Consider the following 16,754-nt stretch of genomic DNA (forward strand, 5'->3'; position numbering starts at 1 on the left):
CTTTAATCGGTGTTCTTATTTCTTAGATGATGTTCATAGAGATATGAGGGCATGACTTAGCTGAATTTGCTCAGCTTAAGAAATTAAGAAGAATTAAGGAAGAATTCAGCAACGTAAAATATTTTATACCATTTATCTTTTACGAAATCCCTTTTGAGTTTTGACATAATTAACTTTTTTTTTAGTTTTGGTATATACCTACAAGTAACAAGGATTTCATACGAGAAAAATACTGTACTCATTCCAAACAACTTAAGTTTGTAAAACATAACTATAACGCGTCCAAAACTACCAATAAGAAATCGATTCCGCCATGTTGTGACGTATTAGCTAAAAACATATTTTGATTCAATATATTTAATGCAATATGAATCAAAATATAATTTTTAGCTAGGACGCGCTATAGTGTCATTTTAATATAGATCGTTAGATTTCACACCAAGAGAGGGTATTAAGCTGCCCAAGAATAATTTAGATATCAATAATAACACAAATCTGTTAATAATTAATTTATTGCCAACACTACACGATACAATACAAAATTAGTATGTGCCATCAATAATATTAAACATTTTTGTACTACAGACAACAATTATAAATCGATAAATTAATAATAATAATGATAAGCTGTCAATACAATAAAATTCGTAAAATAATTTAGAATATAAAATTTCAGATCATAAAATATATCACAGGCTTTACAAATAAATGAAATTCAACAAAATGTAAATTCCAATTGTCATTAAATTATAAAACAATAAATTAGTATAAATATTAATAAGTGAAAAGCTAGCAAATGCAAAATTACACAAATTATTCAAGAGACAAACATTTGGTATAGGATGTTCTCTTTGCAATTTAAATGCTACAGAATATAACTATTAGTGCAAAAGAATATAGAGGTACTTAAACATTTAAAACCAATGTAAAATATCTAACAATAATATAAATCTCATGAATTAATTATAAAACGAATAAAAGTTCGATTGCAAGTTTAAATAAATTAAAAACTTTACGGGTTATACAGAGGCATTTATATCACACTTCACACTAATATTATAAAGGCGAAAGTTTGTATGTGTGTGTGTGTGTGTGTGTGTGTGTGTGTGTATGTTTGTTACTCCTTCACGCGAAAACTACTGAACGGATTTGGCTGAAATTTAGAATGGAGATAGATAATATCCTGGATTAGCACATAGGCTACTTTTTATCCCGGAAAACCAAAGAGTTCCCACGGGATTTCAAAAAACCTAAATCCACGCGGGCGAAGTCGCGGGCATCGGCTAGTTTCTTAATAAACCAAGTACACATTAACCCAACTTTCTCGGTCAATGAACTCGGCGTATATACTCGGCGTACTAAACTAGCCCACTAGGTGTAGATTTGTCGCGTGCAGCCCGCGCTGGCCAACTGTAGAGGTTTGAGGAGTTTCATACAATCAACAAAGGGACTCATTGGCCGGCACTTACTGAACGCATTGGGTCAATGTGCGCTGGAGCTATTAGTGGCAGATCATTCACACTGGCGCAACAACAGATGAATGAAATATTATAGGTCACACAGTGTAGCTGTAGATACTGTTGTAATCTGAGAACTTTCAAATCGAGAGGCATTTTATATGTGCGTTGCATCTAAGACTTCGAAAAATATATTGTCGCTTAAAAATTTACATATTGAAATTTAACTTCAGTTCACGTTGCTATAAGGGACTTGATTAACTCGACGCAAGCGCCTCACGCGAGCGGATGGGACGCTGTGAAGATATTGTGAATCGCAGCGTCTCATCCGTGCGCCCGGGGCGCTTGCTGCGTCCCTAAAGCTTTCGGTGAATGTTGATCAGCATGTAAATTGTATTAACGAATTGTGCCAAGATCTGTTTTATAAAAACCCACACCATGCAGCAAGCCGGCCAGCGCTAATGTACTTTACACTTTCGCCGAGTACGTTGCGCTAACATAAACAATAGCCATAACATCAGTCTATAGCTAAACTGGGTGGGAATAATTAATGAAAAAGAATTTATGTGTTTTAAATAAAGGAGACAGGTTCGTCAATGTCAAAGGTTTTAGGTGCGGAAACATAATATCTAGAATCCTCGTCTTTAGGAAGCATGTCATCCTCTTTCCAAGGGTCCAAGGGCTCATCGATAGCGTACGTGCGCACACTCCTCTCCCCCTTTAACCCCACCTCCCCCCCTTTTGTAGCCAACATAGCCTCAAACTTCTCTACACTCCGTTCGATAGTTTCGCGTAATTTACGTCTATGAGTTTCTGGATCTATTAGCAACTCTTTGGATGAAGTTACTAGGCTGCTTTCTGCATTATTATACATAGGTTTGGGAGTGTTTATTGATTCTTTAGACGAAGCTAGACTACGTTCAGCACTTTCAACTCTGGGTTTATGGGTGTAAGTAGATTTCTCCCTTGGGTTTGTTTTAGGGTGGTGTGGACGGGTGAAGGTTGTAGCCGGTAAATAAGTTGGTTCATCGATAGGGTAAGTACCTCCGAATACTAAAGGTTTGTTGGATCGCTGTTGCGCGGCAGCCCTGGCCCAGGACTCTACGGTATCTCCTATCATAGTACCATAGCGGGATGAACGATATGAACGAGGTACGAGAGCGTTATAAGGGACCGTTTCTCGGAAATTCGGACTAAATCGGTCGAGTTCGCAGCTACGGCGGGTCTGAATGTAAGCTGGGACGTCTGAACGTGGGTGATTAAGATTAGCCAGGTTTGGATCGTCTACATAATCAATTTGCTGCAGTGCATTACGGTCATAATTCATTTGTTTTGTTGGTAAAGGGGGAATATTTACAGGGTAATCTTCTAAAAAGGGATTAGTTCCTTGGTTAGGTTGAATTTGAGAAGTTCCAGTGTTTTGTACCTCAACATCTGTCTTCAGCGGTCGCGCCGAAGATATAGCAGCTTTGGAGCTGTTCCGGCGACTTTCGGGGTAGGGATGGTCCCCAAGACGTTCCGTAAGTGGTAGAGCAGGTGGAGTTAGCTTTCGTTGTCGCAAGTCCTGCGTGGCTGGAAGGGATGTCGGGTTTTGTACCTCCATATTGCTTTTCTGGCGCGCCGTTGCTTGGAAGGTAGGTTCGGGGCTGTCCCAAGTTTCGGTCTTCGGCAGAGCGGGTGGAGTGGGTTTTCTGACTCGACGCTGTTCTTTCGCCGTGGCAGGCTGTCCCCGGGCTTCGTGGCCGGCAGCGGAGCCCGACGAGACGTGGCGCCGGCGCAGGCCGGGCGCGGGGGGCGGCGCGGGCTGCCCCCACAACACCGCGTTAGCACTCTTCATACACACACATATAATAACGCTACGTATTTCAACTCAATAAAGGTTTAATTTAGATTATTTTTTTCCGAAAATTAGCTATTTTGATAATTAAATGCTTTAAAATATCTCCTTAGAATGAAACATTCAAAAATTATTTCCTGCGGTATTGATAAAACTATTTAATTTCACCCAGCCATAAATATTTGCACCATCATCACCCTCTACCCTCATAATAATTGTCACCTTTTATTTTGAATTCTCTTAGCTAACAACTCTCATATAATATAAAGACTTTAAAACAAGTTTAAGTATTACGCTTTTAATACGAATGACGCATTTGTACGTGGTAGCGAAATGAATACTTTAAGTGTACAGCATCAGGCATGTATTAATCTTTTCGTTTCTGCGAACAAATGCGTCGCTGTTCTAAAGGCTCAAAACGTTGATTTATTTTATGGTACAAAAAAACCAATTAAAATCAGCTGGTGGAACATACCTGGTCCTGATACCCGTAGTGGTTGTCGTTCTGCCAGTAGGGCTCCGCCGCGTACTGCTGCGCGGGCTCCTCGTAGCCGCCGTACTGCTGCTCCTGGTACAGCTGCTCCGGTGTCTCCTGGACTTGGGGCTGGTAGTGCTGCTGATAGTGTGAGTAGTCCGTCGTGTCCTGCACGGGGTCGGCGTACTGCTGGGATATCTGCTGCTGCTGCTGATGCTGCTGCAACGTCTGGAATGACGCAATACAGTCAGCAAATCCCTGAACGTACTGGCGAAAAAGCTTTGTTCTATTACAAAAAGTTACAGCGTTGTCTTATCAATACGATTTTTGGCACCGTACGCTGTATTTTGATGTGAGTTAGATAAAATTTTATGATTTATAGGGTTCGTTACCCGAAGGGTGCTAACAGGGCCCTATTACTAAGACTCCGCTGTCCGTCCATCTGTCTTTCTGTCAGCGGACTATATCTCGTAAACTATTGCCGCTATAACAAATACTAAAATTTTCAAATAGCCACCATGAAAATTTAAAAAAATAGTGTTATTTTACTTGTACGGAACACTTGCTGGGCGAGTCCAACTGGCACTTGGCCGGTGACCTACACTCAAAATCTCAAGTTTTCTAACTCCAGCGGTTTAGGGTGTATGTTGATAGGTCAAGACTTTTGTACACATGTATAGGTTAGAAACTTAAAGCTAGATGAAAAGTGACAGCACCGACCTGCTCCGCCCACCCGTACTGGTCGCCGGTGAGCGCGCCGGGCTCCGCGGCGTGCTGCGGCGTGTTCTGCTGCGACGCCTCCGTCTGGGGGGACACAACCGTACTTCATATGTATTCCTATCCACTACTTGCCACTATACTACTATTTCTCAAGGATTTTCGATTGCGCGCAAAAAACGAATCAAGTGTATATTTCAGGTGAACATGAAAATATTTACTGAAGCTGTACTGACCGGACAGCCTCATTAGACAGGATATAAAGAGGTTGGCGGGTGTGGTGGCGCTCATTAGGAAAGACCAATGTTCAACAGTGGACGTCCACAGGCTGATGGTGATGATAGCTCAAGCGAGACGCACAACAGACGGAAACGTTTAAGTGCGGAAACCAGCCCAGAGAGAAGAAGAATATAGATATACATAAGAAGAATATAGATATATATCTATGTAGTTCAGTTTCTAAGGGTGGGTCGTTACCACAACTGGATACATACGGAGAGTCGTTGCGCTAGTGCGTGCACGTCGTGTAGCCACTGCTGATGTCGGGGCGACGCCTCCTCGCTGCCCTCCCCGCCCTCCCCCGCGCCCTCTGGCCCTGCGCCACCCTCATCCCCCGCGTCGTCCTGCAACGCCGGGTCGTAGTACTTCAACCTGCAAGCAACACCACGTGTTTAAATCGGTTTTCAGACAAACTACTATCTAGAAGGGTAGGAAGATAGAATATCTAGAGTGATTTGACGATAAACTTCCTTCATATCTAAGGGAAGAGAATCATCTAAGATCTTCGTTATAATATGCATTCATATGTATATATCTATAAAGATTTGTTGCGAGAGTACGGCTCCTCTATCTATAATGATTCTAATTCGGGCATTCGACAAATCCACTGGCCACACTATTTGGGATACGGTGAACGTTTTGTGTTTGGCGAATTTCTAAAATAAGTTTGGCGAAGCCGGGGCCGACACGCGTGACATTTTGTGGCAGCAAATAGTCCTCCCGGTGGTGTATTAGATATATCTCAGAAAAACAACTTCGTCCACATGGACTTAAGTTTTTTGAAATTCCCATGAGAACTCTTTGATTTTCTAGAACCAAAAGCAGCCTACACTTTCGCATTTACAATATTAGCATGAATATGATGTAACGGCACCTGTCAGCGAGGCTGGCGATGCTGCTGACCAGCGCCGCGGAGTAGTAGTCGGGGTTGCGGGTGATGGCGCGCGCCGCCAGCTCCGTGTAGCCGAGCGCGCGCTCGCACTGCCCCACGTCCGCGTACCGCGTCGCCAGGATCAACTTGTACACCTGACAACAACTCTTACATTACAGTATTACCATTTTTACAAGTTACGCGGATGTACCTGCGCAGAAATTTTATTTTTGAATGGCGCGAAAATATCTCAGACAATTAATTATACTGCGCATCCGTCCACTGTTGGTTTTAGCCTCCGCGCCATGTATTGCGCGAAAATTAGGAGCGTGTCTCTGTTGTTCTTGTGTTTAAAATCTTCAAGCCAAGTTATAATGATTAAAGTCTGTATTATTGAAGTCTGAATTCATTACAGTATATTGTGGAGAAAAATGGTCCTTCAAACCGGATCATAGCATGAATATACAAATGTTTCGATTATCGTTAGCTGGTCGCGAGCTGACAGCGGTCCTTCGAAGTTCGAACTGGATCACAGAGTTTAGTAGTTTGTTGAGCTGATGATAAGAAACTCACGGTGAGCTCGTCCAGCACGTAGTCCTGGCTCAGCGAGAGCGCATACTCGTAGATCTCGGTGGCGAACACGGCCTGGTTGGAGGCGAAGCGCGGCAGCGTGGCGGCGCGCGAGTCGGCTAGCAGCAGCGCCAGGCGCGGCGGCGCCACGCGCGCGGGCGGCGTGCGCTGCAGCGGCGCGAGCGGGTGCGGCGCGAAGGGCACGCCGGCCGAAAGGTAGCAGAACTGCGCCGACCATACCAGCCCGCGCGCGCACAGCGAGTCACCTGCCAAGCACATCGGGAGTTATAGCGAGTGGAGTGAAGGTCATATACGCAGTATTTTTATTTCGGAATTTCGTTCAAGTGTAGATAAAAGTTAAAATAATTCTATTAACAATTTGTTTTCTATAAAGAGCAAACGACACAAACGCCAAGCAGTGGCAGTCAAACTAATTGCACGAGCGCATGTGAATGAGACAGAGATGATAAGAAATATTGGTATTACCGAGCTGCGTGAGCGTGCGACGGTCCTGCTCCGGCTTGGACGAAGCGTTGGACAGGATGATGGCGGCGTGCGGCCGCCAGTCGCCCCAGCGCTCGTCCGACACGCACTGCGATAAACAATTACACTTAATATGATATTTCATCATATAAAATATTGACAGGCAAAAACTGGTGAAGTCCGTGTCGAAAGTCTAAACACACAATTTCAGGTAGAGCTCCTTGGCATGATGTCTGTATGGCGGTCATATTTCTTGAACAGTAGTTTTTTTCACGAACTGTCTAAAACCCTGTTTTGAAATACCTATACTTAATGAGGTATCTTCTCAAATCCTCTAGGTGGCTCTCACTTTTTATGTTCAGAAGTTACCCTGAAAAAATTGGACGAAATGAATAGTTTATTTTACTACAGAATCCCAAAAACTTAATTGTATTCCCCTTCTTATCAGAAGTAGTGAAGGTAACGACTCACGGTGGCGGCGGGCGGCGCGCGGTGCGCGAGCGCGGCGTACAGCGAGTGCAGCGGGTCGGCCGCGCGCAGCGACGCCACGAAGCGCGCGCACACCGCGGCGCGCGCGCGCCGCTCGCCGTGCGCCGCCAGCTGCAGCGCGTGCCCCCACAGCCCGCAGCGCATCGCCCACTCTGCACGACAGATACACACGTCGTTAACTCAACATTCTATTTTAGAGTTCCGTACCTGAAAGTACCCGGGACCCTATCACTAAGACTCCGCTGTCCGTCCGTCTGTTAGTCAGCGAGCTGTATCTCATGAACCATAATAGGTAGAGACCTGAAATTAATTTTACGACTTTCTTTGTCAATATTTCGACCCATTACGACATCCAAAGGTAATAGTGACGTTGTGAGTGTATTTAAAGGACAGCTCGTGAAGCTCCAGCGAAAAAAATTAAAAAGAGGATAGTTCGCTACTGCCCGTAACAGCTCGAACTTCATCTCCCGCAGCACTGCAGTCCCGTCCGACCACGACTCATGCAACTGGGTCGAAATATCGACAAAGAAAGTCATAAAATTGCCCGTTATAATATGTCGTTATACCACGAAATAAGCAATAATTAGATTAGAAATCGACATAACTGAACAACGAACCTAAAGCTTCCTGTCGGTTGCCATAAATGAGGTACTCCCGGAAGCGATCTAACGCCTCTTGCTCGTCTATCTTCGGCTCCTCCTCTTGCACTGAAAACAACAGCCATATTTATTTTCACTTTTACAACACTGTCAGGTTTATGTAGAACAATATCTAAAGAAATATATGTTGTAAAATTTCCTTCTATACCACTCTCCTCCACCGCCGACTCCTAGGTTTTGAAATACATTTTTGTAAATTTACTACTAAACAGTGGAATGGACGCAAGAGTGTTTTTTTGAATGGGCTACGCCAGAAGACTCGCTTCGTCGCCCCTTCCATAGGACACTCCAGGGATAGGACATACAAGACTGCTTGGGGTCGGGGTGCTCAGAATTCGTAGCGGCAGCATACTAACTTGTCATATCAGGAAGTGTATGGTGTAGTGGAGGGGACGAAATCTCTCTTTCCTCCTCCTCACCATCAACAGCGCCTGACTGAGGAGACCCGCAACTTTCTGTACAACAAACGAAAATAAATATACTTACTTGACAAAAAAATTAAAAAAATTTGATGTAACCACGTGTTCGTGGGTTTTCCTTCACTTGTGCTATAAAGAAATTGCTACCTGTCAAATTTCATGATTCTAGATCAACAGGAAGTTCCCTCTAGGTTTTTTTCTCTGAGACAATCTACATGGGATGAAAATGTAAGTAGTAAGCAAGCATCACCAGTGTTCCTGGAGGATGAGATCCTGTACTCGAACTCCTTAGTGTTCTTCATCAGCAGCTCCGCGATGTCGGAGCCGACCACCACCTGCGACAACAACGTTACAGTAGAAACACCCATTATATCATAACCAATCATTCATTATGTTCTCATTATCTTCTACTCTCTCTCTCCCACACCCTGTTTTTCAAAACGCGGTTTCTAATGTACACCAATGAAATATAGACCTTATTGTTTGAAGTTAAGATTTTAAACACAAGAACAGCAAGAATATCTCGCTCATAATTCACACGTACAAAATATGGCGCGTAGGCAACAGCCAATAGCAGACGGACGCACGCTATAATTGGCTGAGATATTTTCGCGCCATTCGAAAACAAGATTTCTTTTGAGGTCAGCCTCAGAATTCGTGAAACTATTGCATCAAAAACCTGTCGCACTTATGACCTTATGACCTGTTCTATAAACACGCCCCACATACCTAACGCATGTGCATAACCGTGCCACGCGAATATGATCATCAAGGTGCTAAACGACTTACAGCCTTTGACTGTACATCGGCGTAACTCATAAAAGTGGTAGTACTGTTGCAACTCACCCCGTTCTGCCGCAGCAGCAGCGCCAGCAGCTCCCACAGCAGCGCGTGGCCCGCCACGTCCGCGCCGGCGCACGCCGCGTCCCGCGCGCGCCGCACGCAGTACTCCACCACGCTCTTCTTGTGGGTCACACCTGCCATCGACAACCATTGAGCTTTGTGAGCATTACAGGAGCGATAGCAAAACATTTTCTACTATGTTACCGAAACGTAGCATCCATTTAGAGAAACACATCGTACACCCTGAAGAACTAAGGGAGCTATTCTAATTCCTGCTGGGACAGTGCAGCTGTACCTGGCGGCGACAAGTATTGGCGCGAAACTGTAAAATTGGTGGATTGGAGACGGGCGAAGTGATACAGGAATTCAAGGACCTGCAGAGCCCCAAAGAAGAAGATTACGGTTTCAGCGTTAAAATGTTTTTAAAGAGTTTTTTTTTGCCAATTTAATATCTTCCAGGAACTTTTTTGGTTTTTCAGAAAAAGTACTAGTATAAAACAAATTAGCTGTTTTCCATTGTCACTCACCCTTCAGCAGTGGTCCTGGATAAGCGGCCAGTTCAGCCGCCAGCGGGTCTCTTTGCAGCAACTGTGTGAGCGGCAGCACGGACAGCGCGGCCGCGCGCCCGTCCACCGGGTAGCCCGCACGCACCACCACCAGCGCGCGCGCGCTCAGGGCACCCTGGGAAAACACATTTACTGTAACCACTAGAAGCAGGAAAGTAGAACACGTTAGGGCATCCACCCTAAATATTTTAACATAAGTTTAATTAACGGTGAGTGTCCAAAACTTAGGTTTAAAAGCGTTTTTTTTAATTTATAGACTAGCACTTGGCTGTAATCTGACCTGCTGTAGACACCAATTTAGTGTATGTGTGAAAAGGTATTTCAGGGTCCATCTGCTAACCAATTTTGACGATATTTAGGACAGCCATCTTTCATCCCAGAGGCGGGAAATCAAATAATTTGAACAAGATTTTAAAACCTAGATCTTACTCGATCCAAATCGCAGTTGTCATGTAGTAATGAATAGAAAGGGTGACGTACCTTAACGTGCGCGGTGGAATACTTGAAGGGCGTCATACGTTCGGAGCGCACCGTGGACTCCTCCAAGTGTAAGTTGAGCGACATGTCCGTCGTCAGCTCCCTACCACACAAATATTGGCACATTATATAACCATACAAGACTACATCATGATATACTTTAGTTTTCCTTAGTTTACAAGGAGCTTCTCACAGAAATGCGTAAGAGGTGTAGGTACTACACGCGGTCCATTCGATCTTGTTACTGCGAACTGACAATGAAACCACAAAAAAATACGAGTGAAAACTCTAACTTCAGAGTTCTACAGCACCTGGTAACACGTCATTTACGCGTTTCTCCGATTTGTTTATCTTCTGAGCAAGCTAAGGGATACAGTTCGATAGCACTTTGTTAAAGCTTCATTTTAATAAAAAACTTTTGTACTAAAATTGATTTTTTTTTTCAACAGACAAGGAACATTGAAGCAAGGGTGATAATACTTTTCGACCTCAGTTAGTTCAGTTTAAGGTTTGTATTAAACTGAATAAGATAAGTGAAACTAATATAGATCGTATTGTGGAACAAGATCGAAATTAAAATCACAGTCCTAGAAATTGTGCTGAATGGCAAAAGTTCAACAGCGATTTTCTTAGTTTAAATTTTACCTGATTTTTCAAACACCGTTTTTAGTTTTTACATAAATCCATAGTTACCATCTGATTCAATCCAATTAAGTTGTTTCCTTCCAAATTGCCAAAACTAAAACTGATTTCTTAATTTAAACACTTCCTATAAAAGCTAAAAATGCAGTGAATGATATGAATACATGCAAACTAAGTTGTTTATATTTACTTTAGATGGTGAATGAGTGATGAACTAACTTTGCAAATAAATAAATCGTACATGAATGCGTGAATATTTACAGTAAACAATACTTTCAAATGATTTCGTTACTTACGATATACCTATTAAAATCTGACCAAACGAAATTTTGTGCAGACGCAAAACAAGGTCAAGTAATTTATAAAACTGGTCAAGTGCGAATCAAACTCGCACACGAAGAGTTCCGTACCATCGTACTAGATATAACACTGTTTACTTTTTAATATTTAATTAATTTGCCTAGCGGTCATTTTGAAATTTTTATTATTTGTTATAGCGACCATAGAAAATTTGCACAATCTGTGAACATTTCAACTCTCTATTTATAATAAAGGTTCATGAGATACAGCCCGCTAACAGACGGACGGACGGACAGCGGAGGTTTAATATTAGGGTGAAGGGTCCTGATGGCACCCTTCGGATACAGAACCCTAAAAATATATTGAAATATGAAACGCCTAAGTAGTGCACACATTTGGAATGCAATTTAATCTTTTTAGAATTCGTAATATGATGTGTCTGATTCATTATAATAAGACCTTCGGTTTCAGCCAAAAGCTGACCTTCACAGTTAGATCTAAGACTTTTACTTGAACTTTGGACAAAAATAGGACTTTTTTAAAAATACATTTCAAAAATTGGATAACCGGCTGGATTCGATAACTGGAGTTAACAGTCGCTTCAGTACTGGGTGAACATACATATTATCTCGTATTTCGGGACTTGCAGCAAGGCAAACTGTGGTCAAGGCATCGGGCACAATTCCCAGAAGATGCAGGTTCGAATCCTGCCCGTACCGCAATTTTTGATTTGTATTTAAAAAAAATATTTAGAAATTTCCTTGAGTAATAGGTAAAACAGTATCATAAAAAATTATATAAAATTAGACTAGTGAACCTTCACACCTAAAGGCTGGGTTTTAATATAGTGGCGCAAAGTCTACCTTTGATTATAGCAGGTTTTACAGCATAAAGCCCTCTGTAAGTGTGCTGGGGTTGTGTAGTGTGTGGCAAGTGTGCGCGTACCTGTCGGAGAAGTCGGTGCGCAGCGAGGCGGCGTCGCGGCGCCCGTAGTACCTACGGCGAGCACACGGTCACCACACTACACGCACGCATGTGCAGTAAGCGACGTGCGTTCGCTACCGTAACTCTGCGGCCATAGCTAATCGCGGTCGTGGTCTCGAAAAGATTTACCCAGGTACTTTAACCAGAACGCTAGCAAAAATGAAGAAAGGTGATCTTATCTTTTATACTGTCCGAAGCTTCTGGTAACTTCTTGATACACATCAACATTGCTAACTTATGGACAGATAGTGATTCATTATTATTATTAACTTTGGCTGTTAAAGAACAGACTGAATTCATGCAAATCCGATTGAAAATGCTTATATAAAGAAGTGTTCATGCCTGTAGAATGTTGTACGATGACACGTGACGTGCTCGACCTTTAATACTTTTCAGTTACGGTAATGAACGCAATACAATTTACAATCCAAAATATTTTTGTATCCAAACTAACCCATTTTTCATTATGAAAAAATCGTTACAAAAATATAAATCAACAGAAAATCAGTGTCTGGATACAAAACTCAAATGCCAATACAGCAAAGCATCATAAATCCATTGACTCCAAAAATCCCATGGTGCAAACCATGATCATGAATACTGATGAATGTATTGTAGCAAAGTTTGATTTTAGTAGAATACATCATATTATATCATGAATTTATATAAAAGGTTTATATCAAACTTTACTACACAAATAAATACAAAATGAATATGCAAAGTGTTAATTTCAAACAATATAAAATGTATTTTAATATTGATGGATATGTGTGTGTGTATATTTTGTATAAGCTGCATAAATGACTCCTCTTCTGATCCTCATGATGTTCTCCTTCACTGTAAAAGCAAGTGATATTTAATTGCTCAAAACGCACATAGCTCCGAAATTTTAGAGATGCGTGCCCGGGATTGAACCTTGACTCCTCGTGTAGGAGAATGACGCCTTAACCACAACCACTAGGTTATCACCGCTTCACTGTAGTGTCATAACAATATAAGTCTACAGCTTGACATGGATGCTGCTTAAAGCCAGTTGACTAGTATGACGGAATGTCGCACGTCGTTGCTGACGTAACACAGCTCTGCGTGTGTGCGGGTGCGTATGTGTGGCGTGTGAAGCGTGGCGTGCGTGTAGTGTTGGTGCGCACACGTACGTGTCGGCGGGCTTGAGGCCGTTGGCGCTGGAGCGGCCCGAGTGCACGCTGCCGCGCTCCTCCGCGCGACCCTCGTAGCCCAGCTGCCCGTAGCCTGGAACTGAATCATTCAAATGAAACTTCTTTGCAGATAGGCAAAGACACACTACAGAAGCGAAACAAAGTATTTTTCTATGAAAGCAATTTTTACCCAACTGAACTGGACTGATCCGGTTTAGTGCGGTGCAATCCGGTTCATACAAAGAAGTCAAGTGAAATAAAAAAAATGGTAATCAGTGAGGACTGAAGGACAGAAGTGAAAACAATTAGGAGCTATTAAGGAGTACTCCGCCTGCCGAAAGCATACTTGACGTGGAGTGAATCTTGAGTATTCCGTGCTTTGTCACTCACCGTCAGCATACGCGGCGTGTCCGTACAGCCCCGGGTTGAGCAGCTGCTTGTAGAGGCGCATGTACGCCGCGGGATCCGTGCGCCTCAGTCGCTCGTAGTACTCGTACTGACGCCGCTGCGCCTCCAGCGCCTCGTCCCAGCCCGCGCGCGTCACGCCCGCGCCCACTCCCGCGCCGGGCACGCCCGCCACAGCCGCCGCCTCGTAGCCTGACGGATACGAGAAATATTTTGGCGTTTAAATTATCGTAATATCCACTATAAATATAACTAGTAATAACCGACTCTCACGTGATTAGTCGAAAGGGGATTGGGGTGCCAAGGTGCTAGAATGGCGACCTCGTACCGGAAAGAGCAGCGTTGGAAGACCCTCCGCCAGGTGGATAGGCGACATCAAACGAGTCGCAATCGAGTGTGGAGGTCGGGACATACCTTCATAGTAATGATGATATCGATGCCTGCGCCGCTGGTCGCGGTGCGCGCGGCGCCGCGGCTCCTCCGCCTCCTCGTCCGTGGCCGTGGCCTCGCGCGACCCCGCCCGCGAACCCGATGAGTACGCCTCGCCTACCGAAAGTTATGGCCTCAAACTTACATCGTTCTTGTACCCAATATTTTTTTAAATTCCATTACAAGTTAGCCCTTGACTGCAATCTCACCTGGTGGTAAGGGATGACGCAGACTAAGATAGAAGAACTGAGTACGGAGTTGTCCCTCGAAATAAGAAGAACTTAGGCGAACCACACTGGCCAAGTGTGGAAGCAAAAACTTCTCTTTCAGTGGTCTATTAATAGACAATTGAAAGAGGTTTTGCTCTTTGATCCTGAACGGTTTCTAATCTATCCTTGGCTAAAGTTTACTTCCAAATCTAAATTAGCACTTAGGCATTCCAGAAAACCTGTCATAAGTTGAGCTGTATCTTGGATATTATATTTTTTTTAGTTAAATTTAATTTCATGGCTACAGGATCTCATAGGTAGGTATACTTGCCAACTTTTTTCATTTAAGAAATAAAATAAAGCATTATATTAACAAGCGACATGCGACTATTAATTTAAAAAATATATAAGTAAATAAGTCATCAAACATGAATTTCTTGCATTTATTAAATTATATCCACTTTATGATACTGTTGTATTCTTGTTAGTACAAATTATTATTATGGTATACTAGCTGATGCCCGTGACTTCATCCGCGTGGATTTAGGTTTTTAAAAATCCCGTGGGAATTTTTTAGATTTTCCGGGATAAAAAGTTGGCCATGTCACTCTCCAGGTCCTCAACTATATCCATGTAACAATCAGGTCAATCCATTGCACGAAGCAACATGAGCAATGCAGTATGATTAAAAGACAAACCAACCCACCAACAAACTAATAAACTAACGAAAAAAACACACTTTGCCATTATAATATGGGTAGTGATTATTTTCAGATTGTTGTGGTACATCAATCAGCCCCTCGACTGCGCTGCGGTAGAATCATAGAGTAGGATTATATTAGGGTAGAATGACAGCTATAATGTCACGATCGAATTCATCACTGATTAGTTCACGTTCGCTCACTATTGGCTACAATGCATTGTTGCAACAAGAATACCATAAATTCAGCCAATCACAACAATTGCGATTGTAATCATGATTGATGCAGGTTTTACGGAATCGGGCTACTGCTGTATGTTTTGAGTGTTTTTTTAAAAGTAATGGTATATTTCGATGAGTCATTGCGCAAAACAATTTGGTTGTGTAAGTTTAAACTGGCTCAAACCATGTGGCATGCATAACAAATGATAATTTCTGCGTATTGTCTCTTATGTAACACTGATGCGGATTAAGAAGCTATATGGTGGAATGCAGAATGTAGATTAGCCAGTGTAAGGGCGGAGACATACTTTCAACACGCGCCGTAACCGTATGAAACCCGTCAAGTTTCGAATCAAATAAAATCGTATTAATTAGCTACTGAGCCGATTTTGATGGAAAAAATTATACTATGTGAGCAAAATCAATATGGCGGATGTTACATCCAAAGAAGTGAGGGTATCTGAATTTTTGTTTTACTATTGTATGGATTGATATCTCAAATGAAAGAGGAGAAAATTCTGAATTCATAAAATATAAACAGAGTAGAATGTTAAAATATACCAAGCGACAGAAAGACAACACCTTGGTTATTTCAACATTTATTAAGTAAGATCAACGAGACGTAAGATTATTGCGTACGAGAGATAAGGAGAGACAGTTATTATTATCTCTGTCCTTATCTCTCGTATGCAATAATGTTAGATAATAAATAATTATTGGTTATTATTGGCCTTACTATAGTTGGGTTTCAGTTTTGAACTTTATTTTTATATTTATAATATTTAGACAAGTCTTTTTATTTGACTAAGATTTGAATTGATTCAACACATGACAAGATTTATCGGTTCGCGTCCCGTGTTTCAAGTATGTTTCTGCCTCGATGGGTCTGTACATTGCATCACACAGTTACAAGGAGACGGAGGTACCTTCGCCCTTATTACTACTACTCCTATCTGACTTGGCTGAACCACTGAACGTTACAACTGCAAAATAAAACATTATATAGCATCTAAGGATCTGTGTGCATTTTTTGATGAAGTTGTAAGCGATCTGTTTTTACTGATAAAAAAGCACACCGAGAACTCTTCCTCTCTCAGCTTTAATTATTTATTATTGAGGGTCATAACTCCTATCCCTTAACAACATATTGGTAAGAGGTTCTCAAGGGATAATTACATAATGAGTTTCCAGATTCTTCTGCTATAAACATCCAAAATCTATCATTTATTCATATCGTCGCAATGCGCATTTGGATGCGAGGCTGTCGGTGAAACAACTCAAAAGTCAAATCGACGATTATACAGATGTTAATGTCAACTTCACAGCTCAGCTACATTTCAGCGTCAGGCAAATCAATTTAAATCTATAACTGCCATACTTACTCTACACTTATTAGATTACATCTCAGACAGTCATGTTGCTTCTAGTTTATTACGATATTGGTCAAAAGGTATCTGTATTTAATCTAATCTTAAAATGCCCCATAGAATACAATAACAAGATAAAATGATAGATAAGCTTGATCTGGGCATATCAAATATTGCTATAATGCAACCTATATTGCACC

The 16,754-nt window shown here is 42.2% G+C and overlaps 1 protein-coding gene and 1 long non-coding RNA gene across 8 annotated transcripts in view; both read right to left on the minus strand.

The window, feature by feature from the left end:
* LOC123864258 overlaps positions 1-16,754 on the minus strand; it is a 28,927-nt gene that overhangs the window by 6,902 nt on the left and 5,271 nt on the right. Inside the window, exons 4-22 of one of the 7 annotated variants that reach the window (XM_045904554.1) lie at positions 16,114-16,170; positions 14,042-14,173; positions 13,613-13,819; positions 13,223-13,316; positions 12,030-12,080; positions 10,146-10,245; positions 9,627-9,780; positions 9,103-9,233; positions 8,507-8,591; positions 8,194-8,292; positions 7,796-7,885; positions 7,161-7,330; positions 6,693-6,798; positions 6,210-6,472; positions 5,640-5,791; positions 4,981-5,137; positions 4,490-4,573; positions 3,770-3,997; positions 1,294-3,261 (exon numbers count right to left, since the gene is read on the minus strand). In XM_045904554.1, coding sequence (XP_045760510.1) covers positions 2,029-3,261; positions 3,770-3,997; positions 4,490-4,573; positions 4,981-5,137; positions 5,640-5,791; positions 6,210-6,472; positions 6,693-6,798; positions 7,161-7,330; positions 7,796-7,885; positions 8,194-8,292; positions 8,507-8,591; positions 9,103-9,233; positions 9,627-9,780; positions 10,146-10,245; positions 12,030-12,080; positions 13,223-13,316; positions 13,613-13,819; positions 14,042-14,173; positions 16,114-16,170 — 3,593 coding nt within the window. In that variant the 3' untranslated portion in view covers positions 1,294-2,028. Of the gene's footprint in view, positions 1-1,293; positions 3,262-3,769; positions 3,998-4,489; positions 4,574-4,980; positions 5,138-5,639; positions 5,792-6,209; positions 6,473-6,692; positions 6,799-7,160; positions 7,331-7,795; positions 7,886-8,193; positions 8,293-8,506; positions 8,592-9,102; positions 9,234-9,626; positions 9,781-10,145; positions 10,246-12,029; positions 12,081-13,222; positions 13,323-13,612; positions 13,820-14,041; positions 14,174-16,113; positions 16,171-16,754 lie in introns of those variants that run through there. The other 6 variants (XM_045904553.1, XM_045904558.1, XM_045904559.1 and 3 more) reach the window with 6 other exon arrangements.
* Positions 8,712-9,092, minus strand: LOC123864276. Its single transcript, XR_006795742.1, has 3 exons — positions 9,056-9,092; positions 8,936-8,943; positions 8,712-8,889 (listed from the first exon to the last, which is right to left on the minus strand). It is a non-coding gene; the product is annotated as an uncharacterized LOC123864276 (long non-coding RNA).

Source organism: Maniola jurtina, chromosome 4 (genome assembly GCF_905333055.1).
Source record: "Maniola jurtina chromosome 4, ilManJurt1.1, whole genome shotgun sequence".
Taxonomy (NCBI): Eukaryota; Metazoa; Arthropoda; class Insecta; order Lepidoptera; family Nymphalidae; genus Maniola; species Maniola jurtina.